The sequence below is a fragment of the Aspergillus brasiliensis genome (genome assembly GCF_001889945.1).
Source record: "Aspergillus brasiliensis CBS 101740 unplaced genomic scaffold ASPBRscaffold_1, whole genome shotgun sequence".
Classification (NCBI taxonomy): Eukaryota; Fungi; Ascomycota; class Eurotiomycetes; order Eurotiales; family Aspergillaceae; genus Aspergillus; species Aspergillus brasiliensis.
Window position 1 is genome coordinate 948,833 of NW_027137442.1, and position 26,696 is coordinate 975,528.

Sequence of the window (26,696 nt, forward strand, 5' to 3'; positions counted from 1 at the left end):
ATAGCAGAAAGGTCAGATTGTCAGTAGAGTGGCCAACCAGGCCCGGGATTGTAGGCAAATCTGTTGGCAGTTGGGAGAGGGAGCGATGGAAGAACGCCCTGGATAATAGAAACTAGACAGATAGTGTCTATGCAGCGATCGCAAACATCGACCCCAAAGCTGGTTGACGATCCTGATCAAAGACGCTGGTGATGGCGCGTCCGAGCAGAGGCAACCTTCCAATGGCATTCCGAGGGCTACTCGTGATGTATCCGCCAGGGGGCGGGGGGTGCTGACTGTCCCCCGATCGGCTGAATGGCTTCCGCCAAGATGTGCAGGCTGCAATGACAGTTCAAAGTGCGGGAATGCCAGGCATTGCTTGGTGAGGATTAGCGGTGCTGGGCAGAAAAGCTTAGGATAGCAGCAAAGCACACACCCCATCCTTGCGACCGGGGCGCAAAAGTTGCGAGGGACCGACTTGGCTGTGGCAGTCAGCCATTTACGGGGGAAAGAAGGGAAGCAGGAAGGGGATCATCCATGGTACCCGCCCGGCCAGAACTCAGCCTTTGTTCGGATTGTTGTTTGGTCTTAATTTTTCCAGGGGCAAAAGAAAAAGAACACCAAAAAAAGAAAAGGGAAGATCGGGATGCCGTATTCGTATTGTGGCCTCAGGCTCACAATGATAGAAAGTAGTTGACTTCCACTGCAACTGTCTTCCCAGGGACCAAACTCGGGTTGTGGGAATAATTGCATCGCCCTCTTTTTAGCTCCTTTTTGACCCTTTCTGACCCTGCTGACCCTGTCACACCATGCATCCTGGGGGGACGAGCAGAAACGCGAGGGCAAGGAAGCTGATTGCACGAGGCGCTGACGTGGACGGGGACCAACTCCACCGGTGCCGATGGTTGGCCTTTTTGGGCTTTTCTGCCCTTTTTCCCTCTTCCCGCGCCTTTTCGTTCCAGGTTCCAGCCGATTAAAAATAGGCCTGGCCCGGCGTTTAACGCAGCTTGAATTCAGTCCAGTCCAGTCCCATCTCTCTCTTGCTTTCTGCTGCTGCTGCAATGCCATCATCCCCATTCTTGACTGACTGACTGACTGACTGCCACGGTCTCCATCCCCCATTTCTCCTCCTCCTTCACTCTCGTTTTACTCTCCGTTCCTGCTGGTCAGTCTCTTCCTTGACCGAGTCCCTCGCTTCGACATTCGTTTTCCTTCGTTACCTCCCCCTTTTTCCCCGCCATGCGTCTCGTTCGAGATTGCCTGTATGGGGGGTTATTCCTAAACACTGCGCTCTTCTCCCAGCTCGCCCACGCCATCGATATCGATATCAGCAGTACCAGTATGCTCTCTTCCCCACTTCTATTGCTTCCCCAGTATATCCTCTGCTTTCATGGGGCCTTCCTTTATTCAATTACCCTTTCCCTCTCCTACATACTTGGGCGCAGTTGCGGCACTACATCCAAGCTCCGTGTCTTCCATTCCGATGACATACCTCAATGCCATGAATTGATTACTGACCAATATTATCATCATCCATATAGGTTCTATCAAAGATGCCGCCAGTAAGACCGCCTACGGGTCCATGACCTGGTATCACGGAAACGAAACTGGTCAGATTCCCGGTGCCTTCCCCACCAAGTGGTGGGAGGGCAGTGCGCTTTTCACAAGTTTGCTCCTCTACTGGTATTACACCGGAGACAGCACCTACAACGATGAGGTCCGTCAGGGTATGCAATGGCAGGCGGGTGACTGCGATTACATGCCCGCCAATTACAGTAGTTACCTGGTAAGCGACAAGATGACAACTTCCCTTTCTCTCCCGCCCCCCGGGAACTTGGACAGTGGTCTAACTCGTGTCGCTGTCCACTAGGGTAACGACGATCAAATGTTCTGGGGTCTTGCCGCCATGACTGCCGCCGAGATCCAGTTCGCCGACAGCTCCTCCGGATATTCGTGGCTCGCTTTGGCCCAGGGCGTTTACAACACTCAGGTCGACCGATGGGACGATTCGACCTGTGGCGGCGGTTTGCGCTGGCAGATCTATCCTTACGAGGCCGGTTACGCCATGAAGAACTCCATCTCCAACGGAGGTTTGTTCCAACTCGCCGCCCGCCTGGCCCGCTACACTGCCAACGACACATACGCCGACTGGGCCGAGAAGATCTTCGACTGGTGCGCCTCGACTCCGTTGCTCAACAACCAGACTTGGAACGTGGCCGACTCCACCGACGTCGACAATAGCTGTAAGACCCAAGGAAACAACCAGTGGTCCTACAACTACGGCACCTTCTTGACCGGAGCCGCCTACATGTACAACTATGTAAGTAAAACTTGCCCTCCTCCCCCCGAGGATGTGGAGGGAGCATCCGCTGATTCAATGTCATTCGCAGACCGGCAAAGCGAAGTGGAAGAACGCTGCGGAGGGTCTTCTGAACGTGACGCTCAACACCTTCTTCCCGTCGGAATACGGTGGAAACATCATGTCCGAAGTTCTCTGCGAACCGGCCGAAGCGTGCAACGACAACGAAATTCTATTCAAGGGTCTCGTCACCGGATGGCTTGGACTGGTGGCTCTAGTTATGCCATCGACCTATGATACCATTCTGCCCAAGCTGCAGGGGTCCGCCGAAGCTGCCGCAGCCTCCTGCAATGGAATGGGCAACAACACCTGTGGTGTGCGCTGGTATCCGAAGAAATGGGATGGATGGAACGGCATGGAGGAGGAAATCGCCGTCACCAACGTTCTCGCGTCCGCATTGGTCAACACGAAGCAAACCGCCCCGGTAACCTCCAGCACCGGAGGCAACAGTTCTAGTGATCCGAACGCAGGCACAGGCGACAACACCGGGGACAGCAATACCGAATCGACCATCACCACGGGCGACAAGGCGGGTGCCTCCATTCTGACCATTGCCTTTGTTGGCATGTGGGGAGGTATGATCGCTTGGATGGTCATTGGCGGTTGATATAAACCACCAGCCCTTACAAAACATTGTGATTTTGTCTGTCTATAGTGATTCGGTTATTATGGCTGGGCGATTTCCCCCCCTTTGTCCTTGCTGTATTCTTTTTTATTGGGCGATTTCGGAAAGGCGCAATGTGTCTATAGGTCTACTACATTTTGTGAATGCCTTCTCTCTCATGCATGTATATAATCTAGATAAAGTTGGGTTGGACCGGTTGGCCTGGGTATGCGTCAGGTTTTGCCCTGTACTTGATATTTTCATTCGTGTGACTTATTCTGTGGGAACATAAACATTGATCATTGCTGAAGATAAGGATGTCTCTGATATCAAAGGATTCGTTCGCTACTAGTAAGTACTGAGTGGCACGGACATAAGTTGTGTATGGCTATACACCTATTTCTATAGCATGAATCCTAACAATTGTGATTACTTACTACTCAACTATATAATCAGAAAAAGGAGACCTAAAAACAAGCCAGAATTGAACTGAAAAAAAAGTAGAGCTTGACAGTATGCGTATGTACTCTAGTTCATTTCTTGCTTCATTACAGTACCACTAATATCTGAGATATCTATGTAACTCACTGATAGTCTTGACGTTTTGAGTTACTTTTCACCTGAGATGGCTAATCTAATTACATTCTAATCTATGATGTTCCATGAGCTATCTTATCGCTGAAGTGTTACAGCTAAGAAGGATCGTTCGTGTAGTATGGGAATTCATAAGTACTTATATATAAATATCTGTATGAATAATTTAATACTACTGTAGTACCTGGAGGTTTTCGATCTATAATGATTGTATTTATTACTCGGGGCGTTTCTGGATTTTTCCATCAAGGCCTCTTAGCTTTCTGTGAGGTGCTTCGGGATGATAGCGGGGAGGGTTTGCTGCATACTATAGTTTATGAGCTATTCTGACAATATTCTAGGAGATCCCTGTAGGTATACGTGCGACTCTCAAGCCTATCTATTTTATCTAGCCCAACATAAGGAAATGAAAGTCCCCGAAAGGGACGCAATGAATGACTACCCTCCTATCAGCAACAAAGACAACTATCACTGACGATCCTCGACCGTCTGATGAAACTCCCTTTGTACCGTAATAGCATTCGGCACCTTACTCAACCGTACTACTTCCATCCCCGTCTCCATGTCCACCACTTTCTGCACGGCGAAATTCGGTCCCTCAGGAAGATGGCTATCATTTGACGAGTTGCCGTTCTGTAATTGGATCCATTGTTCATTAAGCGTTTCGCTAAGACGGTGTCGGCGAGGGCGAGACCGTGAGGTATAATGCTTGGAATCGCGGCCATATTGCAGATGAGGGATGGAGGAGCTGCCGCCTGTTCGACTGGTGACTTTCTGAGCGGCTTGTCTGAATAGGCGGTAGATGATGGGCAGGTTGGCGCAGAGAATTCCCCCTAGCGATTCAAAACCAGATAGGACGCCCAGGTAGACACCGTCCCCTATGTTTTCTTTCAGATTAGTGGGTTTACACGTGGTAATGCTTGCTGGGTTGGAAGTATAAGAGCGATGACGCACAGGTGATGTCGGACGAGCTTTGGGCAAAGACGAAGGCTAGACGGGCAGCGCTAATGCCGCACGTTCTGTGGTTTATGTAAGTATTATTGCTTGGCTAATAGTGACAAAGAGTGTTTGAAGGGAGGATATGGCCTACATGAAGCCAATGGAAAAGACGATACAGAGGGCAATTTTATTGCTCCGTGTCGTACGGAGTCGCACAATCACCCCTATCGGGAGAGCGAATATGACAAGGTCAGTGATCATGTTGGAGGTGTTGACGTAGTATGACAGAGCGCTGGAGTCGAAGCAATGGCCTTTGACACTAGCGTCCCAGAAAGCCTCCAATGGTCGACAGAGCAGGCCCATAAAGATCTCAATGGTCGCAATCCATAGGCAGATAAATGTGATACACCCGATCACTGTCCTGCGAAACCATAGTATAGCGAATATGCGGTAGTATAAGGCGAGGATTCCGAGTTTGACGCTTGCGAGGCCGACATTATAGAGATGGCTAGCAATATAGTCACCCTATAGATGTGTCAGTTAAATCGAGAGGTGATCAATGAATGCATTGTACCTTCAGAAATGCCTCGAGGTCGCTAGTCGCAAGTGTTGAAGCATGTTTACCAAACCCATGACGAATGCCTAAGTATATTAGCTGGATGCTGGCCAACGACACACGAGGGCATTTGACTCATACCGACGGCCAGCATGATAATACTGTACGCTACCTCCAGTATCTACCCAAGACAACAAAGATCGTCAGTATGCGCAGGAACCAGTTGATAGGGAGGCAGATAAACCGTGGCTAAAGTAATTAGGTAGTCATCTGCATGAAAGCGGTCCTCCGATGGACCACGGACTTTCACAACAAGCCGTAGACCTGTGCATAGCACCATGCAGATGATAGGAACGGTGTATCCGGCTATCACCACAGGCACCCTCGAGGCAGTATCTTGCGAGCTCATGCTGGTGGTCTACATACTCTGAAACACACCACGTGCGCAGGATTTTTGCTGCTTGTGAGGTTACTGTAGGCCGCGGTCGGTTTATAGCACCTTAGATCTTAAGCTGCACATTTGCTAAGTTCCCCCATCTGCTACAGGGGTCGTCGGCACCAGCTGGAAATGGAATCCTACCAATGAACTAATGGCAAAGTCCATGGTCTGGGCCCTGGATCGAATGCAGCAGGATTGGGCGCGTAATTTCATTTTCCAGAGACGGGATGGTATTTTCATAGGGGGTGGAGATTCGATGAGATTGCAATAGTTGAGGCAGCTGAGCCAAATGACCGCATCAAACCATCTCATAAGGTGAACTTAGTCTTGATGGATAACTGAATCATCTAGCACTCGGCCAGGATGACATCCCTGCTCTTCGAGTGGAGTCCGATCCTCCGGCGAAAAGCCTAATAACGCGCTATCTGAATCGAAAGGGGTCAGTAATCGGATTACCGCCGGTGGTAAGACTCGATGAAAACGGATCAAGGCGATTGGACACACACTCACACCGTTAATTTAGCCTGCCATCCCACTAAATGATGAGGGTGGACTCCAGCAACTGTTGGCTGACAGACCGTCCCTACTGTATTTAGGGCACGGGGATACCTGGTTAGTGTCCGCCTCGGACGCTTCGGACGCGATTAGCGTTCCGATGGACATACAACTCGCCAATCCCATCCTGCCCTCGATATTAACCGCGATGGTGGATTTTCAGCTCGCCCGTGGCCCATCCCGAGGAAGGTGATGACCGTGTGTCCGGTTCTCCACCAAGGCCTCCCCCGTCCCCCGAAGGTCAGCCCAGCCCGCTCAGAGTCATCCAAAGGTCTTTCCCCCATCTTATCCTCCTCACAAGGGTGATAACTAGATCTGGCATCGAGTGTCATAGTAAAGACATGATTGACTGTCAACATGTTCATCTCGTGGTCGTTGAACCCTGGCCCTCCAACTCCCTCCGACTCAGAATCGTCGCCTCCAATGACGTCCCAGCCCAGACTCCGGTCCCGCAGCGGTTGTCTTACGTGTCGCCGAAGACGGGTCAAATGCGACGGTGCGTGTTGTCCATTGCCTGTCCTATTCCTAGGTTAATAGGAGCCTCGTGCTTCTTATGCCCTGATCCGGTGTTGTACACGGCAGAATTCAAACGACGACGAAGCTTATTCTCCGGTGCGTCCAGAAGCTCATCCAGTATGTATGCGCTGCCAACGGTCGAAGAATCGATGCAACTACGGTGTCCGCCTTCAATGGGAGGATGATATGCGCGCAGCGGGAAAATGCCATGGACGAACCGGGATCGCAACCAGAAGGGATTCGCTTCGATGCAAAGAACCAGAGGAAAACGAAGATCTTCCGCCCTCGAAGCGGATCGAACACGAAGATCAACCTGGTAGCGACGGGGAATCCGCATTGATCCTCACTCCACCCTCGTCGCACAGTCCACTGCGGGCCACAACGTCAAGAAGCGTCTCCTTTCCGATTCGAGACACCTATCAAAGTCGTTATCATCACTGGAAAGAAAGCAAGATTCAGTCTCTGAATACCTCTTTCCAAACCTTGCCTTGGACCCTCGGTGTACCCGATGTTGATGACGTGTGCTTGTCGTTTTACGAGTCGATGATGTGCCCTGCTGCCGTTACTGTCGACAATGAGGAAACTAATCCCCTCCGCAATACAGTGATGCGCATGGTATTCCGGTCTGAATTGGCATATTATTCTGTACTCATGACCAGCGCGCAGTACCTAAGATCCATCGATAGTCGCTTCGAACTCTTTGAGATGCAGGTTCGGCAAAGAGTACTCAAAGGCTTGCGCCAAGCGTTAGCAGAAAGTTGCTTTGAATTCGAAGACGTGTTGCTGCCAACTATATTCCTCTGCTCTTCGGCTGTATGCAGTCCCTTCGCTATGGCCTTTTTCTATGACTGTTGATATTAACTCGCAGCAGATATCTCACAGCTGTGATGCCTCCTGGGTTCGCCATCTGACATGTTTTCAAATGGTCATCAAGCAGAGGATTCGTCGGCACACGACAACATACGTACCACGACTATTCATGAGTTACTTCTCTGCACATCTGGTGCTGGCAAAGTCCCTGTTCCCCATAGACAAGGTACTACCTGTTGTAGAACTGCGGAGCGATCTCTCATCCGTAGAGGAAGACGCCTGCTGGACCTCCTCAGAGTCTCTGTCCAAGGCCATGGAACCGGATACGCTGCGTGAAATTGACGTATGGAATGGGATGAGCAACCGCATGCTGTTGCTGATCAATGATATATTAAGCCTCAAGGATGATGCGCAGGCCTTATATGAAGAAAGGACCGAGGTTGAAGAGAAACGAAGCGCCATTGAGGCCAAAATCATCACTTTACAAAGAAATCTTCAAGACACAACGCACCTGCTCCCAGAATCACTGCGTCGATGCCAGGAGTCCGCCGAACTTGTCCATAGGCGTCGTCTCCTCGAATACACTGGCGAATCCTATCGTCTTGCTGCGTGCCTGCTTCTTTCAGAGGCGTCCACGCCAGCTTTCCTCGGCTATACCAGTGAGCACAGCCTGAGCTTGGACATAACGCGAAAGCAACGTCACGTCGATTATATCCTATCTCTGGTAGAATCGATAGTCTCATCGTTGGATCATCTCCCAATTTCCTGGCCATTATGGCCCCTCTTTATTGCCTCCTGCTGCAGTACGTCTGAACCCGAGAAAGAACGAGCCTTGGCACAATTTCAAGCGGCTCAAGCGAAAGCCCCGTATGAAAACACGGTGCGGGCACAGACAGTTGTGGAACTGCTGTGGCAGAGACGTGAGTTGTATGTAGCAGGGGACAGGACACGGACCGGTCGGTTTGAGTGGGAGTTGGTGATGGAGTTTCTGGGGTGGCAGACGAGCTTCGCTTGAAGACGCCTCGTCACCTGATTCACGAGCACATGATTTTCAGCTGTATACCCCCTGTTTCTAGAATTAAATACTATCAATCTTTCACTTTTGTCAATTCTACTTCACACCTAATCCTCCTCCACAAGCTTTTCCCCTGTCCTACAAACAGTACCGATAATTTTCATTCTGCCAGTCGGTAATATCGCCCGTTTCGCCGTGACCCGAGTACGACTCGACGGCATCCTCCATCTCTGGAGACTCAGGCTCAATGGTCCGACCCTGCTTGCGATCTCTTCGCTTATTCTCCCACATCATATACACCCGCAGAGCAATGACATCCACGACAGCAATGCAAAAACACGCCAGGATAGCGGCAAACGCAGTCTATTCGTATCGTCAGTATCACAATTACAGCAGGCGAAGGAAGACCAATAAAATAAACCAGGAGGAGAGCCCTTACCAGATATTTTGGCGCTTCGTTGGTCTTGAAGAGCTGCGGTCCGGCAATATTGCCCACACAGTACCCAATGAACAGTATAGCTGTCACGGTACTTTTCTTGGTAAACCCAGCAAAGTTACTCGAAACCAGACTGAGGCTGAGGGGCCATCCAGCACCAAAGACACTGACGAGCCAGACACCGACTAAGCGACCCCATTTCCTCTCTGTAGGGAGCTGTCGCATTAGCAGGATACCGATGAGGCTGACCAGAAGGGTGATGATCATCCAGTAGCAGCGGAGACCACGAAAGCGATTGCACGTGATTGCACTGATAAGAAGGAAGACGAGAGCCACAGCAGCCATGGGGATGCTATACAACAGAGTGTTGAAAGTATCGAAGCCGAAAGACTCGATAACCAGGCTAGAGAACTGCTCACTTGTTTAGTGCCAGTTCGTTCTCGATCTATGGCTCATCTCGATCTGGCGATTAACTTACGTTGGTTATGCCTCCATTTGGCAGGGAGACCATGAAATTGTAAACGAACAAGAACCAAGTTTTGGGGTCAAGCCATGCCTCGATGAATTGATCTTTCTTCCATTCGCGGCTCTGGTAGCTCTTTTGGCATGCCTGCGCGCGCAGATAGGCGGGCTCGCGCTGATTCGGCTGGAGAAACTTGGCGTTACGTGGGGAGTCGGGAAGGGTGAAGAACAGAAAGATCGACCATACTAGGGTGATCAGTCCGAAGATTATGAAGAGCCATTGCCATGGCCCCAATCTATCTTCAATGTGACCAATGGCGTAGGCGAGAACGCCTCCGAAGATTGAGGCAACGCCGTTGCCCGCGAACCAGATGCAGCTGCGCAGAGCGTGCTCTGATGGCGTATACCACATACTCACGACCAGAGTGAACCCAGGGCTTATGGCGCTTTCGAAGACCCCCAGGAGTACTCGGAGCGCGGTCATCCCAGCAAAGTTGGAGGCTGCTGCGTGGCAGGTCAAGATGATAGCCCATAGAATCCTGGATCGTAAGTATATTCTCATATGAGTGGAATACGGTACTAGCATACATCATAGTAGAGAGGTATTTGCCGAGCGGGAACTTGACAAATCCCAGGGAAACAGGGTAGGAGGCGACTAGATAGCCAAAGTAAAAGGCACTCGAGGTCCATGAATAAAGAGCCGTGGTCATGTGCTGATATAATGTTAGATGAAGCTGACAAGCACATGGGATCACAGCATACCGTTCCACTCAGAAGACCCAAGATTGATGCATATGACAAAGTTGTCTTATCGAGATATTGCAACAAGTACGAAAAGAACATCAGCGGAAGAAGACAAAGATCGATGCGACGGATAATGGCCTTCTCCTCCCTCTCTGATAGGGGCTGGATAGACTCATCGGGACCCTTAGCAAAGTTTTTCTCGTCCTCCGTCGGAGGAGAGTTGGTACTATTCGCGGCGGACATGTCGGACAGGTGTGCTAGATTGACAGACTGCTTGCCAGGACGATGCAAGTAGCAAAGGAAGAACCGGTGAGCTCTTTAACCTCCGTCCAGGACAATATACTATCATATGCAGCGCGGTCTCGACCCGAGATTAATTGACGGCACCATCTGGCGCTGCGCCGTTAGGGCTACTGGTGTGACGCCGCTGCCGAGGATTGGGTCCATCCTCATCCGCCGATGCGTTGCCATACCGACTAGCGGCATGCCTAAGCTCACGCCGGTGTATTGCCGTCATGACCATGTATGCTCAACCTAAACCAAAATAGGCGCGGCACATCCTCGCTTCGACCTACTGATCTCGTGCATTGCAACCCCGGGTAGAATTCCTGACGTCGGGTGTTATTTTGTTGCTATTGACAAATAAGCCGGCTACAAGTGGGCGCACAATGCCAAATGAGAACGTAGCCTCGGCATCCTGCATTGGACTAATATATGCTGCTTCCCTAGCTGGACCAGGATCACATCCTTGTCAGTGTCAGAACTGTGTTGTACCCATAACCGTTTAATTATGCATCGGCCTCTGACGGATAGCACTCTCTACCGCATCGACGCGGATATCCTCATCCCTGGTAGGGGAGCCCCAACTCCCCACGGAGCCGTGATTTGGAAATCCAAAACCATCGTCTACGCTGGGCCCCAGCACGAAGTACCAGTCGAGTATCGGGATGCGATTACCACACATGTTCCGGTTGTTATGCCTGGCATGTGGGATTGCCACATACATTTCTTAGGCGCAACGGCAGCGAACATGGATTCAATCGTGAATACCCCGCAAGCATTGGCAGGGGCAAGGAGTGTCCCTGATTTATACGCAACCATCATGGCAGGATTCACCTCAGTTCGCGAAGTCGGAGGATATGGTTGCGAGCTGGCCAAAGTCGTCAACGAGGGCCGCATTCCGGGACCGACCATCTACGGGGCGCACAGCGCCATCAGCATGACGGCAGGCCACGGTGACGTGCACGGTGTACATCTCGAGGGCTTGCGCGACCTGTGTGCACATGGTCTGCCTTTGACGATTGCAGACGGTGTGCCCGAATGTCTGCAAGCCGTACGAAAGCAGCTGCGACACGGAGCACGCGTCATCAAAGTCTGCGCCAGTGGTGGTGTAGTGAGTGCTATCGACGACCCACAGCATCAAGAATTCTCGTTCGAAGAGTTGAAAGCCATTGTTGACGAGGCAGCGCGGGCAAGACGTGTCGTGGCCGCCCATTGTCATGGCAAGGCAGGCATCATGAATGCTCTCCGTGCAGGTTGTCGCACAATTGAGCACGGCAGCTATCTCGATGAGGAGGCTATTGACTTGATGCTCGAGAAGGGCGCGATTTTGGTGGCGACACGCAGTGTTATTGAGAGCGGGTTGGCAATGCGTGATCTCTTTACGCCCGGTTCATACCAGAAATTGCTCGAAGTGGCTGATACGCATAAGAAGGCGTACCAGCTAGCAGTCAGACGTGGCGTGCCCATTGCTTTGGGCACAGATCAATTCATCAGCTCAGATAACCCCGCACTGGGATATGGACGCAATGGCAAGGAACTGGAGTACGCGGTTGCAGCAGGCATGACACCGCTGGCTGCAGTTGAAGCCGCCACAGCCAATGGGCCGTTAACGCTGGGTGACCAGGCACCAAAGAGTGGTCAGTTGAGGGAAGGATTTGACGCAGATATCATCGCACTGACTGCAAGCCCCCTGGATAACATAACGGTGGTCTCTGATCCGAAGAATGTCACGCACGTATGGCGATGTGGAAAGCTTGTCAAGTCAAACTAAGGTGATGTCTGATAATGAAAATAATAACTGATCTTTTGGATACGTCGTCATCCCATTTTCCCAACTGTCAATTTCTATCTGATGTAAGGAGAGTGTTTTGTATCATCCAAGCGAAGGTCTTATCTTTGTTGCCCCCTGACGGTTCAGTGGTGTCGATAGGTTCAGCCCCCTGAGAATGAATCCAGAAAAGCTATATGGAGGGTATCTCCTCTTGCTGATATCATATCATAGTTTCCTTCCTGTCCTTAGTGCTTCTGAACGCCAGAAGTGTCTGTCACCGCTTGAGTCTTCCCATATGCACTCTTCTGCCGACACCACAGATGTTTATTTTGGAGTTGGAGACGATAAGTTGGGAGCGCTCTCGACGATACGCTTCGCACTTCGCTGCTACATAGTCTTTAGTGCCCGTCAGACATGCCTTTGTGCTTAGTATTAAAAGTGCATCAGATGTCTAGCTCATATGCACCAGGGCCACTTACCTAAAGACAGATGAGCAACGATACAGTCAAGATGACGATATACTTCGGGCTGGGACAGTAAGACATTGTGGAAGGGATGAAGAGTGAAGGAATGTGAACTGTGAACCTGAGGCTCCCAATCCGCCAAGGCGAGCAGCCGAACTTCTGCTCTTCTCAATTCACCTCATCTTCGCCAGCAACATTTTCCCTCGCTCGAGACACTTTATCCGCTCCTTTTACCGTTCAACAATGATCGCGGGTTTCAATTCCGGTCCTTCCCGTTTGAGAGTCCATCTTCCAATAACCAGTAAGCAGCGCCACTTTGAAGCCCGAATTCGTTCCTAACTCGACGATAAGCGCAATAGGCTCCCTTGTTTCCAACAGATAACGTTGTGGGATAGAAGTGGCACAGGTTCGCTTATGCAGACAGAGAGTGACATTGCTTGGATTATCAGGGTTCTTGTGGGTTAGCCAAGACTATTGATGGTCTGGACAACCTCAGCAATGTGGATTGTCTGGGTACCCGGATAGGTCGGCAACGCTCAGTCTGGGAGACTGCCGGCTATCTATGCCGCGAGCTTAAGTCGGCATGCCGCCCTTTTCAGCGCGATTTGTGAAAAGAATCAAGGGCTACAAGTCTGCCAGAATATTGATTAGGCATGTCACTTGGTCATTCGATTAGCATGCTCTAGCGCAACTGTTTGACGCGGCATGCTTCGTCCTCGCCACTGGCAGTTTGCTGCAGCCAATCATTGCCACTGGAATATAGTTACCTCTACGCTGTCGAAGAAGAGAGCAGAGTCCAAACAATTATGATCCTTCCGAGGTATTCTAGAAAACCGACCCACCGGGCTCTCGGGGGTTTCGCGTGAACATCTCATCTGCTGTGAAACAGCTATGGAGCAAACAACCGAGGCCATTGCGTTATATTGCCGTTTTGGGAAGGCTATGGGAGCCGATCATCCGCCCAGGCTATTGAACCAGATGCGGAACCTCTTGGTTAGTAGATAGCAGATGCACAGTGCACATATTGTGTCTCATCTGTAAGCACTCCACTCACGGGTACTCGGCTCACCCTGATTAGTCGTGCTGGAGTGCAAATCTAGCAGTTCTTTATTGCTCTAGAGACTCCTAGGGGCTCCATAAATGTATATAAAAAGGCATCAGGACCAGACATTCAGCCTCGTGAGATATGAACGAGAAATCTCTCGGGTATTATCAACCTTATCTGGCTATCTACTTCAGTTGTTATGAATCCTCCTGAGTTCCCGGAAGACGAGAAGTCTTCCGACTTACCAATCCCAGAACGAAAGAGCCTCGACACACTGAATGTTCCTCATATAAATGTTCGAGAAGCTCCAAGCGCAGAAACCTTGACCGTTTCCCATGCAGACGCCGCCACTGCTCCTGGGAAGGATGCGGAATGGAGCATGACCCCGCATGTCATCCGGAGCCAGGAGCGTGAGGCTGCGGCGGGATTCAAGAAGCGAGAGCTAGGTGTGACCTGGAAGAATCTCGGCGTGGATGTCCTTGCAGCAGAAGCGGCAGTTAATGAGAACCTATTCTCCCAGTTCAACTTACCCCAACGAATCCGCGACTTTACACGGAAACCACCCCTGAAGTCTATATTGACAGAAAGCCACGGTTGTGTCAAGCCGGGGGAGATGCTCTTAGTCTTGGGACGCCCGGGTTCAGGATGTACCACTCTTCTCAACTTACTCTCCAATCGCCGCCTTGGCTACCACACTATCAAGGGTGACGTGAGCTTTGGAAACATGTCCCATGAAGAAGCAGCTCAATATCGAAGTCACATCGTGATGAATACGGAAGAAGAGCTATTCTATCCCCGGTTAACTGTCGGTCAAACGATGGACTTTGCTACTCGGCTGAAAGTCCCGTCTCATCTCCCTGATGGTGCCGCATCAGTGAGCGAATATACTGCTGAGACAAAGCAGTTCCTCATGGAATCGATGGGGATTTCACATACCGCCGACACGAAGGTGGGGAACGAATTTGTACGGGGTGTGTCAGGAGGAGAGCGAAAGCGAGTATCCATTATCGAATGCCTGGCAACGAGAGGCTCTGTCTTTTGCTGGGATAATAGTACCCGTGGTCTCGATGCCAGTACTGCATTGGAGTGGGCTAAGGCTTTGCGGGCGATGACTAACGTGCTCGGTCTTTCAACAATCGTGACCCTGTATCAAGCAGGAAATGGAATCTACAATCTCTTTGATAAGGTTCTGGTCCTTGACGAGGGAAAGCAGATTTTCTATGGCCCAGCGGCTGCAGCAAAGCCATTCATGGAGAACCTAGGGTTCGTCTATACCGACGGTGCCAATGTTGGTAAGTATTCTCAAACTACATGCTGGTACTGAGTGTCGGCTAATATTCAAGCTTTCTAGGTGATTTTCTGACAGGTGTGACTGTGCCTACGGAGCGAAGGATAAGGCCTGGATTTGAAAACAGGTTTCCCCGGAATGCCGATGCTATCATGGCAGAGTATAAGGCGTCAGCAATCTACAGCCACATGACAGCAGAATATGACTATCCCACAAGCGCGATTGCCCAGGAGCGGACGGAGGCATTCAAGGAGTCTGTTTCCTTCGAGAAGACCACACACCAGCCAAAGAAGAGTCCGTTTACCACTAGTTTCGGGACCCAAGTCATCGCATGTACACGACGTCAGTATCAGATTCTGTGGGGTGAGAAGTCAACATTCCTGATCAAGCAGATTCTGTCTCTGGTCATGGCCTTAATTGCTGGATCCTGTTTCTACAACGCCCCCCAGACATCTGCAGGGCTCTTCACAAAGGGTGGAGCGGTCTTTTTCTCGTTGCTGTACAACACGATCGTCGCTATGTCCGAGGTTACCGAGTCCTTCAAAGGGCGGCCTGTGCTCATCAAGCACAAGGGATTTGCTTTCTATCATCCAGCTGCTTTCTGCTTAGCGCAGATAACAGCTGACTTTCCGGTGCTGCTATTTCAATGCACGATCTTTTCAGTCGTATTATATTGGATGGTCGGGCTCAAAGCAACAGCAGCGGCCTTCTTCACTTTTTGGATCATCCTATTCACCACAACCTTGGTAAGCCAATCCAAGCCTAGTAATATATCTCAACTAACCCCGCTTAGTGTGTTACGGCGCTATTTCGATGCATTGGTGCAGCCTTCAGTACCTTTGAAGCCGCATCGAAGATTTCGGGAACTGCTATCAAGGGAATCGTCATGTATGCTGGATACATGATTCCTAAACCGAAGGTCAAGAACTGGTTCCTTGAGCTCTACTATACCAACCCTATGGCTTATGCCTTTCAAGCTGCGCTGTCGAATGAATTCCACGGTCAACATATTCCTTGTGTCGGAAAAAACCTTGTCCCTAACGGTCCTGGATACGAAGATGTTGGCTCTGCCAACAAAGCCTGTACTGGAGTAGGCGGTGCTTTGCCCGGTGCAGACTACGTGACTGGTGATCAGTATCTCTCGTCGCTCCATTATAAACATTCCCAGCTCTGGAGAAACTTCGGAGTCGTATGGGCGTGGTGGGGCTTTTTCGCCGTGCTCACTATCATCTGCACCACGTATTGGAAAGCTGGTGCCGGGGGAAGTGCTTCATTGTTGATCCCTCGCGAAAATTTGAAGCAGCACCAGAAAAGCATCGATGAGGAGTCTCAGGTCAAGGAAAAGGAGCAGGCCAGAGCTGCCACTAGCGACACGACTGCGGAGGTGGATGACAACCTTTCTCGCAATACTGCCGTCTTTACCTGGAAGAATCTAAAATATACCGTCAAAACACCTTCCGGTGACCGGGTCTTGTTGGATAATATCCACGGTTGGGTCAAGCCAGGTATGCTTGGGGCTCTTATGGGCTCTTCAGGAGCAGGCAAGACGACCTTGCTTGATGTTCTTGCACAGCGAAAGACAGAGGGCACGATTACAGGATCCATCATGGTTGACGGCCGGCCATTGCCTGTGTCCTTCCAGAGAATGGCTGGATACTGCGAGCAACTGGATGTTCATGAACCGTATGCTACGGTCCGGGAAGCTCTAGAGTTTTCTGCGCTATTGCGCCAACCTCGAACAACCCCTAAAGAGGAGAAGCTTAAGTATGTTGAAACTATCATTGACCTGCTTGAGCTTCATGATCTGGCAGACACTCTTATCGGCACAGTTGGCAATGGCCTCAGTGTGGAACAAAGAAAGCGAGTGACCATTGGCGTGGAGCTTGTATCTAAACCAAGCATTTTGATCTTCTTGGATGAGCCTACCTCTGGTTTGGATGGACAGTCTGCGTATAATACGGTTCGATTCCTCCGCAAGTTAGCCGACGTTGGACAGGCTGTCTTGGTGACTATCCATCAACCTTCTGCCCAGTTATTTGCGCAGTTTGACACTCTGCTACTTCTCGCACGCGGCGGTAAAACCGTGTACTTTGGCGATATCGGAGAGAACGGGCAGACAATCAAGCAATACTTTGGCAAGTATGGCGCACAATGCCCGGTTGAGGCCAACCCAGCCGAGTTCATGATTGACGTGGTCACCGGAGGCATCGAGAGCGTTAAAGACAAAGACTGGCACCAGGTTTGGCTTGAGTCGCCTGAACATCAGCAGATGATCACCGAGCTTGATCACTTGATATCCGACGCTGCCTCGAAGCCCTCCAGTGTTAACGACGATGGATGCGAGTTCTCGATGCCGCTCTGGGAACAAACGAAGATCGTCACCCACAGAATGAACGTGGCTCTTTTCCGGAACACCAACTACGTCAACAATAAATTCTCCCTGCATATCATCTCCGCTTTGCTCAACGGTTTCTCATTCTGGAGAGTCGGCCCAAGTGTGACAGCCTTGCAGTTGAAGATGTTCACGATTTTCAACTTTGTTTTCGTTGCACCAGGTGTCATCAATCAGCTCCAGCCATTGTTCATCCAGCGGCGCGATATCTACGACGCAAGAGAGAAAAAGTCCAAGATGTATTCGTGGATCTCCTTTGTCATCGGGCTGATCGTATCCGAGTTCCCATACCTCTGTGTCTGCGCAGTGTTGTATTTCCTTTGCTGGTACTACTGCGTCCGCCTTCCCCATGACTCCAACAAGGCCGGTGCCACTTTCTTCATCATGCTTATCTACGAGTTCATCTACACCGGTATCGGCCAGTTCATCGCCGCCTACGCACCCAACCCAACCTTCGCCGCACTCGTGAACCCCATGATCATCAGTGTCTTGGTGCTCTTCTGCGGCATCTTCGTCCCGTACACGCAACTCAACGTGTTCTGGAAATACTGGCTTTACTACCTCAACCCGTTCAACTACGTTGTCGCCGGCATGCTCACCTTCGATATCTGGGGTGCCAAGGTCACCTGCAATGAGGACGAGTTTGCGCTGTTCAACCCTACCAATGGCACCTGCGCTGAATACTTGAAGGACTACATTGCCGGTCAGGGCTGGCGTGTCAATCTGACCAACCCGGACGCCACCTCCACTTGCCGGGTGTGTGAGTACCGCCGTGGAAGCGACTTCTTGTCTACTTTGAACATCAACCACTACTATTATGGATGGCGGGATGCGGGGATCACGGTTATCTTTGCGATTAGTGGGTATGCGTTGGTGTTTGCTTTGATGAAGCTTCGCACGAAGGCTTCGAAGAAGGCGGAGTAGAGTGAGAGTGAGACATGGAAGCTGTTGGGGTGGTGTCGGTGCTGTGTTGCGTGACTTGAGACTGAGGGATATGAGTGCATTGGGGGTTGAGTGAGTCTGTTGAGACTGTCGGGATAGTACCCTGTCCCTGGGGATAGATTGTACAGTTGCTTGCATATAGAGTGTATAGAGATAGACTTATAGAGTATAGGAATAAAGGCATCGTTGCTTAGACTAAGCTATATAGTAGAATACTACGTATCAAATCATATCTTCATCACTCATCAACATCATAAAACCAAAACGAAACCAAACTTCATATATACACTTACGCCTTCACAAACCCATCCCCTCCTACTACATCAGTCCAACATCCAAAACTACTCCAACCTCACCCTCCTCCCCCTTCCCTCCCACCATCCCAACCCCCGTTCCACAACCACCGGGATCTCAAAAGCCCAATGACACAACAACCCTCCCAAGAATCCCACCGCATCATTCTTAAATCCCACCAACAAACCCACCGTAACCATCATCACCATCCACCTCTTCTTCCTCTCGAAATCACTCAACATAGGCCCTATATCCTCGCCCATCAGGCCCGTCTGCCGGTCAACCGCCTTCCGAATATCCCTCGCCCCCGTAGTATTCAAGCTCTCCCCCACACTCAGCAACTCCATCCCCGCCGCAATGACCATAACGCCCAGCAAGGCCGTAGGAAACCGCTTCAGCAGGCCCACCAGCGACTCACCGAAGAAGATCCCGGTGACGAGCTTGAGCACGCCCAGGAAAATGATGCTGGCGCCGGAACGCGCCCCGAAGCGGTACTGCGCCGCGAGACCGCCGGAGCCGTGGCAGACGGGCATGGCGCCGAACCAGCAGCCGAGGAGGTTCATGGCGGAGACGCTGAGGGCGATGGAGGTGACGTTGATGTGGGAGGAGTTGGTGGTGGAGGGGAGGAGGTCATGGGCGAGGTGGACGACGGCGACGATGGAGTTGAGGGTTGTGAGCGGGATTTGGCCGATTCCGGCGTCGACAATCCCCATGGACCAGTCCGATCCGATGGGAAGGACGGCGTAAGGGTGCCAGAGGGAGAGGGAGGGGAGGTCGGAGGCCAGGGCAGAGAGGATGAGGGCGAAAATGAGACCGAGGAGAAAGACGAGGAGGGCGTAGGGGACGGTGCGGTAGACGGTGGTGAAGAGGAGGAAGCAGAATGCGGCGAGGGCCCAGAGACGGTTGTCGGCCCAGGAAGGGGAGAGCCAGGAGAGGTTGCCGAGGAGGGAGTTACAGGACGCGATGATGAGGGAGAGGCCGGCGCCGACTTGGATTCCTTTGATGATGGGGATGGGAATGGCGTTGGCGAAGCGCGTGAGGAGACCGGTTATGCTGAAGAGGAGAATGAAGGCCGCGACGAAGAGGCCGGCTGCTGCGATGGCGCCGTTGGTGAAGGAACGGGCGATGGCGACGGCGGCGATGGCTTTCATGGGTTGCACGGGCAAGGGGATGCCGAAGAACACGCCGGTGAGGATGTTGAAGAGCCCGGAGAAGATTAGGGTGCTGGAGAGGGAGACGGTGTTGTTGACGGCGAGGGCGATGGCGATGGGGAGAAATGTGCCCAGGTCACCGAGGGAGCCGGAGATCTCGGAGACATAGTGATGGCGGAAGGTGGAGAGGTTGTGGGCGTTGATTTGGCGGAGGTTCATGGTTGTATCCTTGTCGAGGAGAAAGGATGAGGAGGGTTGGAGAGAAGAATAGAGAGGAGAGGGAAAGAAGAGGAGGAAAACAAGGAATGAAGCCGAAGCAAGGCGGAGGAGCCAAAACATCCCCGCATGATCGATGGTCTGATAAGATCAGCAGATCATCCCGCGGAGACGTCAATGGCCCCGTTGACTGTTGCCTCTACGTAAGTGCAGATAATTGCAGCTAATCATGCTAATTGAATTTATTTATTTAGGTTCCTATATAGAATGTATATAGAGGTACAACGCACAGCCTGTGGATGTACCACAGGAACAACACCAGATGTTACTTATCTGCGGGATCGGCCATCCGAACCAGCCCTGCCGCCAGATAAAGTTATCTTGATCTTCCCCAATCTTATCGTGTTTCTGGGACCCATTCCATCCCCATACCAAATCAGCCTATTGCTTGTCCTCTGAGAGGATACGAGCAGACTAATCTATGATCGCATTCATCTGCTCCTCATAGCTCCACCATGCCACCGCACTGCGGCGACCACCTGGGAATCAACAGTCATTCTCGCGGCATCGGGAGCCTTGATATTCAACAGCAGCACCTGCTATTGAATACAACGAGAACTGCAGTCAACGTTGGCTGCTCAGGGCTATGCACATATCTGAAACGACAATTCGCAAAGAGAGCTGCCCAGCCTCCGGCTGCCAGTCATCGCGCTATGCAGAATTGATCAACGGATAGCCCGTACGACGCCTGTGTACGACACAGCCGTGCCAACGCCGAAGCATGTCGGACAACATCCTCGTAGAAGATACCGAACGAGCTTCGCACAATCACAGGAATTTCCCACTCGTAAATCTCGACCCGAAATCCGCCGCCTTATTCATCATCTCCCGTCTCTGCGCATGCGTGATCCTCGACGAAAGCGCCATGTCCTTCTCCTTATCAAAAGCCCGAGCACTCGGATCATCCTCCTCTTCTTCCCCTTCCTGCTTCTTTTTCTTCTTCTCCGCATCCCTAGCCTTCGCCTCCTCCTTCCTCTTCTCCTCATTGAACCGATGGATCTTTTCCTGCATAGCCCGCGAGGGCTGTGCGCCGCGCGCTCCTCCCGCCGAATCCCCCGCGTCAGGAACAGTAGGCCGCGTCTGCACACCCAGCACCTCGTCCTGTAGCCGCTTCATCTTCTGCTCTGGCGTCTCGGTCCAGGAAACGTCGAGCCCGCCCGCACTGGGCGTGGTGTTGGCTGCACGCCCGGTTTGAAATTTCCGGTTGCGGAGTTTCGTGGGGTCGACGCGGGAGTTGCGGTTAGAGCCGTCGATGGGTTCGAGCATCCAGGCGTCACGCTGGGGTGGTTTTGCTGCTTCTGAGGTAGTTTCGGAGGGGGTGGGTTGTGTTGCGCTGGAGCTGGTGACAGAAGGGACGGTGCCTTCTGGGGGAGGGAGGCTGGGTCCGAAGTCATCGTCATCGGAGTCATCTTCGGAGGAACTGTTGTCGGCGGCATTGGCGTCGGAGGGAGGAGGGAGAGCTGGTCCGATCACTTTGCGGCGTTTGCTGGAGTCGTCTTCGCTGGGGGAGGGCAGAGAAGGCCCGGCGGCGTATTTGCGCTTTTCGGATTCCATGTTGTGTTCTGGAATAGGGCGTAGTGAAGATCGCCGGGGGGTGTTCGGTTGTGCAAGACCTGCTTGCAGCTTTGTCGCTAGAATTCTGGAATGAGGCTGTGATCTATTCGAGCAATGGGAGCGAGGATGAATGATGGAAGATGAAGCTTCGCAATGAGGCCGTGAGGCAAACCGAGCAAACATGTAATCGTCGGGTCACGTGCACTTATCTATAGGCTGCATGAGAATCCACTGGGAATAACTTCAAGTTCATTTCATTAACATCAATGTAATATTCATCTGGCCTATATAATCATCGACTCATAATACATCTCGAACTAACTATTCTCTCCCTCCAACATATACGTATTCCTACAGGCTAGTCCCCCTTATTATCCCAAAATGTCCCTTTCAATCTGCGGGCGCCCATGTACCCCCGTCTCGTTTGAAGAAGTCCGAGACAACTCCGGCTGCACCGTATACTCGACATACGGCGGGCTGCTCTCCGGGCTACTGTCCGTCCGTGCCACCGCAGTCGACTCACTACCCTGACTGGCGGTACGCGTCGTCACCCATGTCTCTGGCTTGGGTTCGTCCTCCTGCGGTTGCTCTCGTGGCTTGATGATCCCCATTTCCACAAACCGACTCATATCACGATCATCTTGCTGCGAGCCCTGGCGTCGGCGATGATCATTAAGCTCTTGAACGAAGGTGCGGCTCTTCTTCCACCAGCTGGGCTTCCTCTGCCCGACGCCCACGGCATCCGCAACTGCATGGTTGAATTCGTCTCGCTGCACGATCAAGGCCTTGTCTTCATTCAGCTCGCAGTATCCGCAGATGTTGAACAGAATGAGCAGGAGCAGCACCGGCGTATATCCCAACCCGTAGAGCCAGCCAGAACTGACCCCGTACCTCAGGGGGGACACCGTCCAGTCAAAGGCGGAGGCAATAGCGTATCCGATCTTTACTCCCAGTAACGCAATGGCAATAAGGAATTGCGACGGGGCTGCATTCAGATAAAACAGGAGCTGACCCATAGTGCTGGTTGGTCGCGCCCGGTAGCGGTAGATGCTATGCTCCAGGCTGTAGCAGATCACTAAGACGCCGGCCACCGCGACAAATCCGGCAGCACGCCATCGCACATCTGTAGCCACTGGCTTGGCTTCGTTAAGCTGTTGGTCGAGGCTGCGTTGCAGCTCAATGGCCGACCAGGAGCGCGGAACGGTTAGGACAAAATTGGCCAACGCGCATCCGTAGAATATGATTGGGAGTACAAACTCCTGACCTTGTCGACTGCTGGATACTTGGAATGCGTACGGATCCCGATCGTAGATCTGGCGCTCTTGCCAGGAGCCCCTGTGATCCTCTGTCAGTTCGATTCTCACAACAGTTGGGATGCCAGTTATCGTCACTTACCAGTGTCGAACCGCCTCCCATACCGCAGCCATCATCCCCGGCGTCAACAGCGTGTAGAATACACACTGCAGGATCAACGGGACGCTCACGATGTACCCTCGATCCACGTCGATGCTCATGAAGCAGCTAATGATGCCGCAGGCGGCAATGAAGAGCATCCAGATCCATTTCGCTCGGCGACCCAGGAGTTTCCACCGGCGGTCAACAGGCAGATATCGCCGGCTATGCTTGCGCATGTTGATCAAGGTGAAGACAATGGCGAAGACAAACATGAAGGCAAAAGCTATGCCAGCCGACGCATGTTGACCGAGATCCCGAATGGGTGCATAGCAGGAGGTCCCCTTGATGAGAGTCCCATTCTCCATGTGTGGTTTGAACTCGTTAAAAGCGAGATAGCAGTCCGTGCCATTGGAAAGGGTCCCATTGCTGAAGAGGGTGTAGTGGTAGTATTCCAGTGCGGTGCGATTGAAATGGACTTCGTTGATGAGCACGTCGGTGGCATTGGCCCCAGCCTCAAAGGGGACTACAGCCCGCACGTACAGCAGAGGCATCGCAAGCCGATTAGTCGTGTCAATTGAGACACTCTGGGGTCACCTGGATTGGCTTGAGCTCCTGTCAACAATTCCTGCCGGTGCCTTGAAGCCGGGCATGCATCGCGACCGAGCAGCAACAGAAAAGAAGAGATCAAACAACAGAGTAAATTGCGCAAGGGGCCATAGCACAGCGAACCAGCAACGGCATCCGGGAGTTGACGGATCGATGACGCTGGCCAGCAATGGCAAGGTTGTATCCAAAGCCAGTCGATGATGCTCGGTACCGTCCGCGAGCCAATGGGAGGAGCCATTGGGTGTCGCGACCCGAAGTACGACCAGTTGAGGAGAAAATTGAGTTGAGTCGTTCGGGAACCCGACTGTCAGCCAGGTAATTGCGATAAATTAGGTTTGAGTGTAAGGAATAATGTTTGTCGTTCTCCTGGTTGGAGGTTATGTTGGGTTTGGTCGTCGCATCGTCGGATGGTCGAGATAGGGCTTCCACCCGTGCCAGTTGGCGGACATCACGAAATATCAACGACGGTCGGCTGAGCAGTGATGTGAGCAGTCGGGGCCTTAGCTCATATTCTCCGATAAATAATGGCATTGTAGTGCCACATCATCTTTGGTGTCAGTTTTTGGCCTCCTTCTGGGGGAGCCAGTTCACCAGTGTAGCTGCTGATACGCAAGGGTCTGCAACAAAATGCAAATCCATTGCACCAGGCAATTACACCGCTACGCCTAGTTCAAATCAAATCCCTCTTATCAAGCAGGCACTGAGTGTCCAGCTCATCAGATGATTGTCATCCAATTCATCTCTCCGGTCGTCCTAGACCTTACGTCAGGCCGTCAGCTGCTCTATCTGAGGGCAATCCGTGAGGTCGGCCACTTCCAACAATCCTTGAGCACAATTCAGTTCAGGAGCTCGTTCTCCCTCATTGGCTGCTAGAGGGGTTAGTAGGTTGTTATCTGGCAGAAGCTTGAGTCGCACTCCGTTTTCGGATGTACTTGGTATTACTTCATCGCGCGTCCCATGTTTCAGTGAAATAGTACTTCAGGAAGCAATCATAAATGTTGTCTCACAGTCCCTCCCTTTTATATGATAATGAGAAACATCTGGGACCGACAGTCGGTCGTAGCATTAGACCATAGAGGAACCAGTGTCTCTTAGCTCAACAAACACGATAGAGTCCAGCTTCGTGACTGGCCACGGTCCAGCTTTGGTCGTTCTTGTCTTCGTCCTCTATATCTTGACTGTTAGTTACCCTTGCCTTTTGACTGAAAAGTCGAGGCTAAGCGTGCAAGCGAATAGATTGTCTATTGCGAGCGAAGGAACCCGTTGTCATTGGTCCCCGGTCCCTTCCTGGCCAAGTGGACGGATATTTTCATCAAATATCAAACGATCATAGGAAACCGGCCACAATATGTGCAATCACTACATCAAAAATATGGTACTTCGGACATTTCTCTGGACAGACGGTCCCGCAAGGCTAATTGCGTGCCCTCATGTAGGTCCTGTCGTCCGGGTCGGTCCGCAAGCAGTCGACATTGCTGGGATTGCTGAGGCCCGAGAGATCCATCGCATAGGAAGTGGCTTCCTGAAATCGCCCATATATGAACTGCTCAAGCATGACAATGCGAAAAGTATCTTCAGCACTTCCGATCCGAAGTTCCACAGTAAGCATCGCAGGCTTCTTTCGTCGCCGTTCGCGGATGCAAACCTGCATTCACTGGAGCCCTTGATAGAGGCCCGCATCCGCTTCACTATGCAACGCATGGAAGAAGAGATGAGTACCCGTAAGGTGGCAGATGTTCAGAAATGGTTCTTCTTTATGTCCAGCGACATCATAGGAGAGCTGGCCTTCGGGGACTCGTTCCGGATGTTGGAACAAGGCAAAGTATTATAGCCTATCGCGAGCCGATCCTTGTAGACGTGGGTTGACCAAGCCGACTAGAAAAATAAATACGCAAAAGACCTAGAGATAGCCGCCTTGGTCGGAGAGTCTCGAGTAGCTTTCCCTTGGCTTTTCAGGCTCGCTGAATTCCTGCCGTTGCCTCTCCTCAGGGAGGCCAACAAGAGCCGGAATCGAATCGTGGGCTATGCCGATGAATCCATCAATCGGTACAAAAGGCTGCTATCCGCTAGTCCAGACAACGTCAAGCCGACAGTGTTCACAAAGCTGTATAGTGCTGGCAAGGAAGGATTGTCTGATGCTGAAATTCGCGACGATGCCACCGACCTCATCGTCGCTGGGAGTGACACCACAGCCAACACTTTGACCTATCTCACCTGGGCAGTCTGCAAGAGGCCAGTCATCAAGCAATTACTTGTTGCCGAGGTGTCCACACTGCCCGAGCAATTCTCTGATAAGGATGTCCAGAACTTGACCTATACGAACCAGGTCATCGATGAGGCCCTGCGTCTGTATCCCGCCGTCCCTTGTGCTCTTCCTCGCGTTGTACCACCACAGGGGGCAACATTCAGTGGCCATTGGGTGCCTGGGGGGAGCACTGTCACCACGCAACTCTGGAGTTTGCATCGTGACCCCATTGCGTTCCCAGAGCCCGAAGAGTAAGGAGTTCATCATCTGTACACGGGCTGGCCGAATCCGGGGTTGTTGACTAGGACTCATATAGATTCGATCCTTCCCGTTGGGCCTCGCCTACTAAGAAGATGAAGGACGCATTCATGCCATTTGGAGCAGGGACACGTAGTAAGTGCTGACCGTCAATAGTTAGGAACGCATCCGTCAGCAGCTAACGTGACTGATAGACTGTCTCGGAATGCATTTGGCTCGAATTCAGCTGCGCTTGGCTACTGCCCATTTCTTCCGCCAGTTTCCCAGATCAGAGGTATCAACCCAGGAAGGGATGAGCGATAAAGACATGGAGCAGGTCTTGCATTTCCTGCTATCAACGAAGGGACATCGGTGTCTGCTAGAGGTTCAGTAGGATATGGAAAGTTTTGGCGAATATCGAAAGTGATTGTAGTCTCTTTGTCACTTTTTTCTCTCTTCTTTCTTTTAGTTAGTTATCTACCTGTGTAGAAATCCGAATTCATAAACTCAGCAATCTCATCCATGAGCACAGAATCCGGCTGTGTATAGCTCCGTAGCAGCGCTGCAGTCAGTTCAATGTTGGGTGAGATGACCGATGTCGCACTCGCATATTAGCAACTGAGGCAAAGCTCTCATTTAGTATTTTATGCCATTGTTTCTTTCTGAACAACACTTGCCATGAGGAAGTTATCGTAGTTTGAAAGTTGATCTGGGGAGAGTAAACGCAATGCAAACAGGACAAACAG

The 26,696-nt window shown here is 51.6% G+C and overlaps 10 protein-coding genes across 10 annotated transcripts; 5 read left to right on the top strand and 5 right to left on the bottom strand.

The window, feature by feature from the left end:
* Positions 1-924: 924 nt before the first annotated feature.
* On the top strand, positions 925-3,425 carry ASPBRDRAFT_36293 (glycoside hydrolase family 76 protein). The gene is made up of 4 exons (XM_067623477.1): positions 925-1,318; positions 1,521-1,765; positions 1,850-2,299; positions 2,370-3,425. The coding sequence occupies exons 1-4, from the start codon at positions 1,219-1,221 to the stop codon at positions 2,943-2,945; spliced, it is 1,371 nt and encodes a 456-aa protein (XP_067484347.1). The 5' UTR covers positions 925-1,218; the 3' UTR covers positions 2,946-3,425.
* Positions 3,426-4,004: 579 nt separating this feature from the next.
* Positions 4,005-5,440, bottom strand: ASPBRDRAFT_50067 (uncharacterized protein; the record flags this gene model as incomplete). Its single annotated transcript, XM_067626475.1, has 6 exons — positions 4,005-4,414; positions 4,491-4,555; positions 4,627-5,000; positions 5,050-5,117; positions 5,173-5,212; positions 5,276-5,440. 6 exons carry the CDS (start codon positions 5,438-5,440, stop codon positions 4,005-4,007), a joined length of 1,122 nt encoding a protein of 373 aa, XP_067484348.1.
* Positions 5,441-6,125: 685 nt separating this feature from the next.
* ASPBRDRAFT_70608 (uncharacterized protein) lies at positions 6,126-8,518 on the top strand (the record flags this gene model as incomplete). Its single annotated transcript, XM_067629087.1, has 4 exons — positions 6,126-6,195; positions 6,266-6,525; positions 6,608-7,354; positions 7,410-8,518. The coding sequence occupies 4 exons, from the start codon at positions 6,126-6,128 to the stop codon at positions 8,364-8,366; spliced, it is 2,034 nt and encodes a 677-aa protein (XP_067484349.1). The 3' UTR covers positions 8,367-8,518.
* On the bottom strand, positions 8,505-10,411 carry ASPBRDRAFT_165719 (uncharacterized protein; the record flags this gene model as incomplete). Its single annotated transcript, XM_067619566.1, has 5 exons — positions 10,027-10,411; positions 9,853-9,977; positions 9,281-9,803; positions 8,806-9,213; positions 8,505-8,729 (listed from the first exon to the last, which is right to left on the bottom strand). The coding sequence occupies exons 1-5, from the start codon at positions 10,249-10,251 to the stop codon at positions 8,505-8,507; spliced, it is 1,506 nt and encodes a 501-aa protein (XP_067484350.1). The 5' UTR covers positions 10,252-10,411.
* A 210-nt stretch (positions 10,412-10,621) lies between these two features.
* ASPBRDRAFT_36299 (metal-dependent hydrolase family protein) lies at positions 10,622-12,441 on the top strand. Its single transcript, XM_067623478.1, has one exon. It carries the CDS (start codon positions 10,799-10,801, stop codon positions 12,059-12,061), a length of 1,263 nt encoding a protein of 420 aa, XP_067484351.1. The 5' UTR covers positions 10,622-10,798; the 3' UTR covers positions 12,062-12,441.
* Positions 12,442-13,769: 1,328 nt separating this feature from the next.
* Positions 13,770-18,174, top strand: ASPBRDRAFT_113498 (uncharacterized protein; the record flags this gene model as incomplete). The annotated part of the gene is made up of 3 exons (XM_067616745.1): positions 13,770-14,862; positions 14,922-15,604; positions 15,652-18,174. 3 exons carry the CDS (start codon positions 13,770-13,772, stop codon positions 18,172-18,174), a joined length of 4,299 nt encoding a protein of 1,432 aa, XP_067484352.1.
* Positions 18,175-18,470: 296 nt separating this feature from the next.
* Positions 18,471-19,896, bottom strand: ASPBRDRAFT_36301 (putative sulfate/molybdate transporter). Its single transcript, XM_067623479.1, has one exon. The coding sequence runs from the start codon at positions 19,854-19,856 to the stop codon at positions 18,534-18,536; it is 1,323 nt and encodes a 440-aa protein (XP_067484353.1). The 5' UTR covers positions 19,857-19,896; the 3' UTR covers positions 18,471-18,533.
* Positions 19,897-20,681: 785 nt separating this feature from the next.
* On the bottom strand, positions 20,682-21,467 carry ASPBRDRAFT_190444 (GPALPP motifs-containing protein 1; the record flags this gene model as incomplete). The annotated part of the gene is made up of 1 exon (XM_067620229.1): positions 20,682-21,467. The coding sequence occupies one exon, from the start codon at positions 21,465-21,467 to the stop codon at positions 20,682-20,684; it is 786 nt and encodes a 261-aa protein (XP_067484354.1).
* A 371-nt stretch (positions 21,468-21,838) lies between these two features.
* Positions 21,839-23,413, bottom strand: ASPBRDRAFT_190445 (DUF2434 domain-containing protein; the record flags this gene model as incomplete). Its single annotated transcript, XM_067620230.1, has 2 exons — positions 21,839-22,802; positions 22,863-23,413. 2 exons carry the CDS (start codon positions 23,411-23,413, stop codon positions 21,839-21,841), a joined length of 1,515 nt encoding a protein of 504 aa, XP_067484355.1.
* A 775-nt stretch (positions 23,414-24,188) lies between these two features.
* ASPBRDRAFT_50074 (cytochrome P450) lies at positions 24,189-26,344 on the top strand (the record flags this gene model as incomplete). Its single annotated transcript, XM_067626477.1, has 7 exons — positions 24,189-24,267; positions 24,581-24,648; positions 24,705-24,843; positions 24,905-25,290; positions 25,348-25,964; positions 26,030-26,106; positions 26,166-26,344. The coding sequence occupies 7 exons, from the start codon at positions 24,189-24,191 to the stop codon at positions 26,342-26,344; spliced, it is 1,545 nt and encodes a 514-aa protein (XP_067484356.1).
* Positions 26,345-26,696: the final 352 nt, after the last annotated feature.

Excerpts from the sequence above, each read along its gene's own strand:
- ASPBRDRAFT_36293 (XM_067623477.1), top strand. The coding sequence starts at position 1,219 with ATGCGTCTCGTTCGAGATTGCCTGTATGGGGGGTTATTCCTAAACACT. Across the intron at positions 1,319-1,520 it reads TATCGATATCAGCAGTACCA|GTTCTATCAAAGATGCCGCC; the intron begins GTATGCTCTCTT and ends TCATCCATATAG. Across the intron at positions 1,766-1,849 it reads CCAATTACAGTAGTTACCTG|GGTAACGACGATCAAATGTT; the intron begins GTAAGCGACAAG and ends GCTGTCCACTAG.
- ASPBRDRAFT_36299 (XM_067623478.1), top strand. The coding sequence starts at position 10,799 with ATGCATCGGCCTCTGACGGATAGCACTCTCTACCGCATCGACGCGGAT.
- ASPBRDRAFT_36301 (XM_067623479.1), bottom strand. The coding sequence starts at position 19,856 with ATGAACCTCCGCCAAATCAACGCCCACAACCTCTCCACCTTCCGCCAT.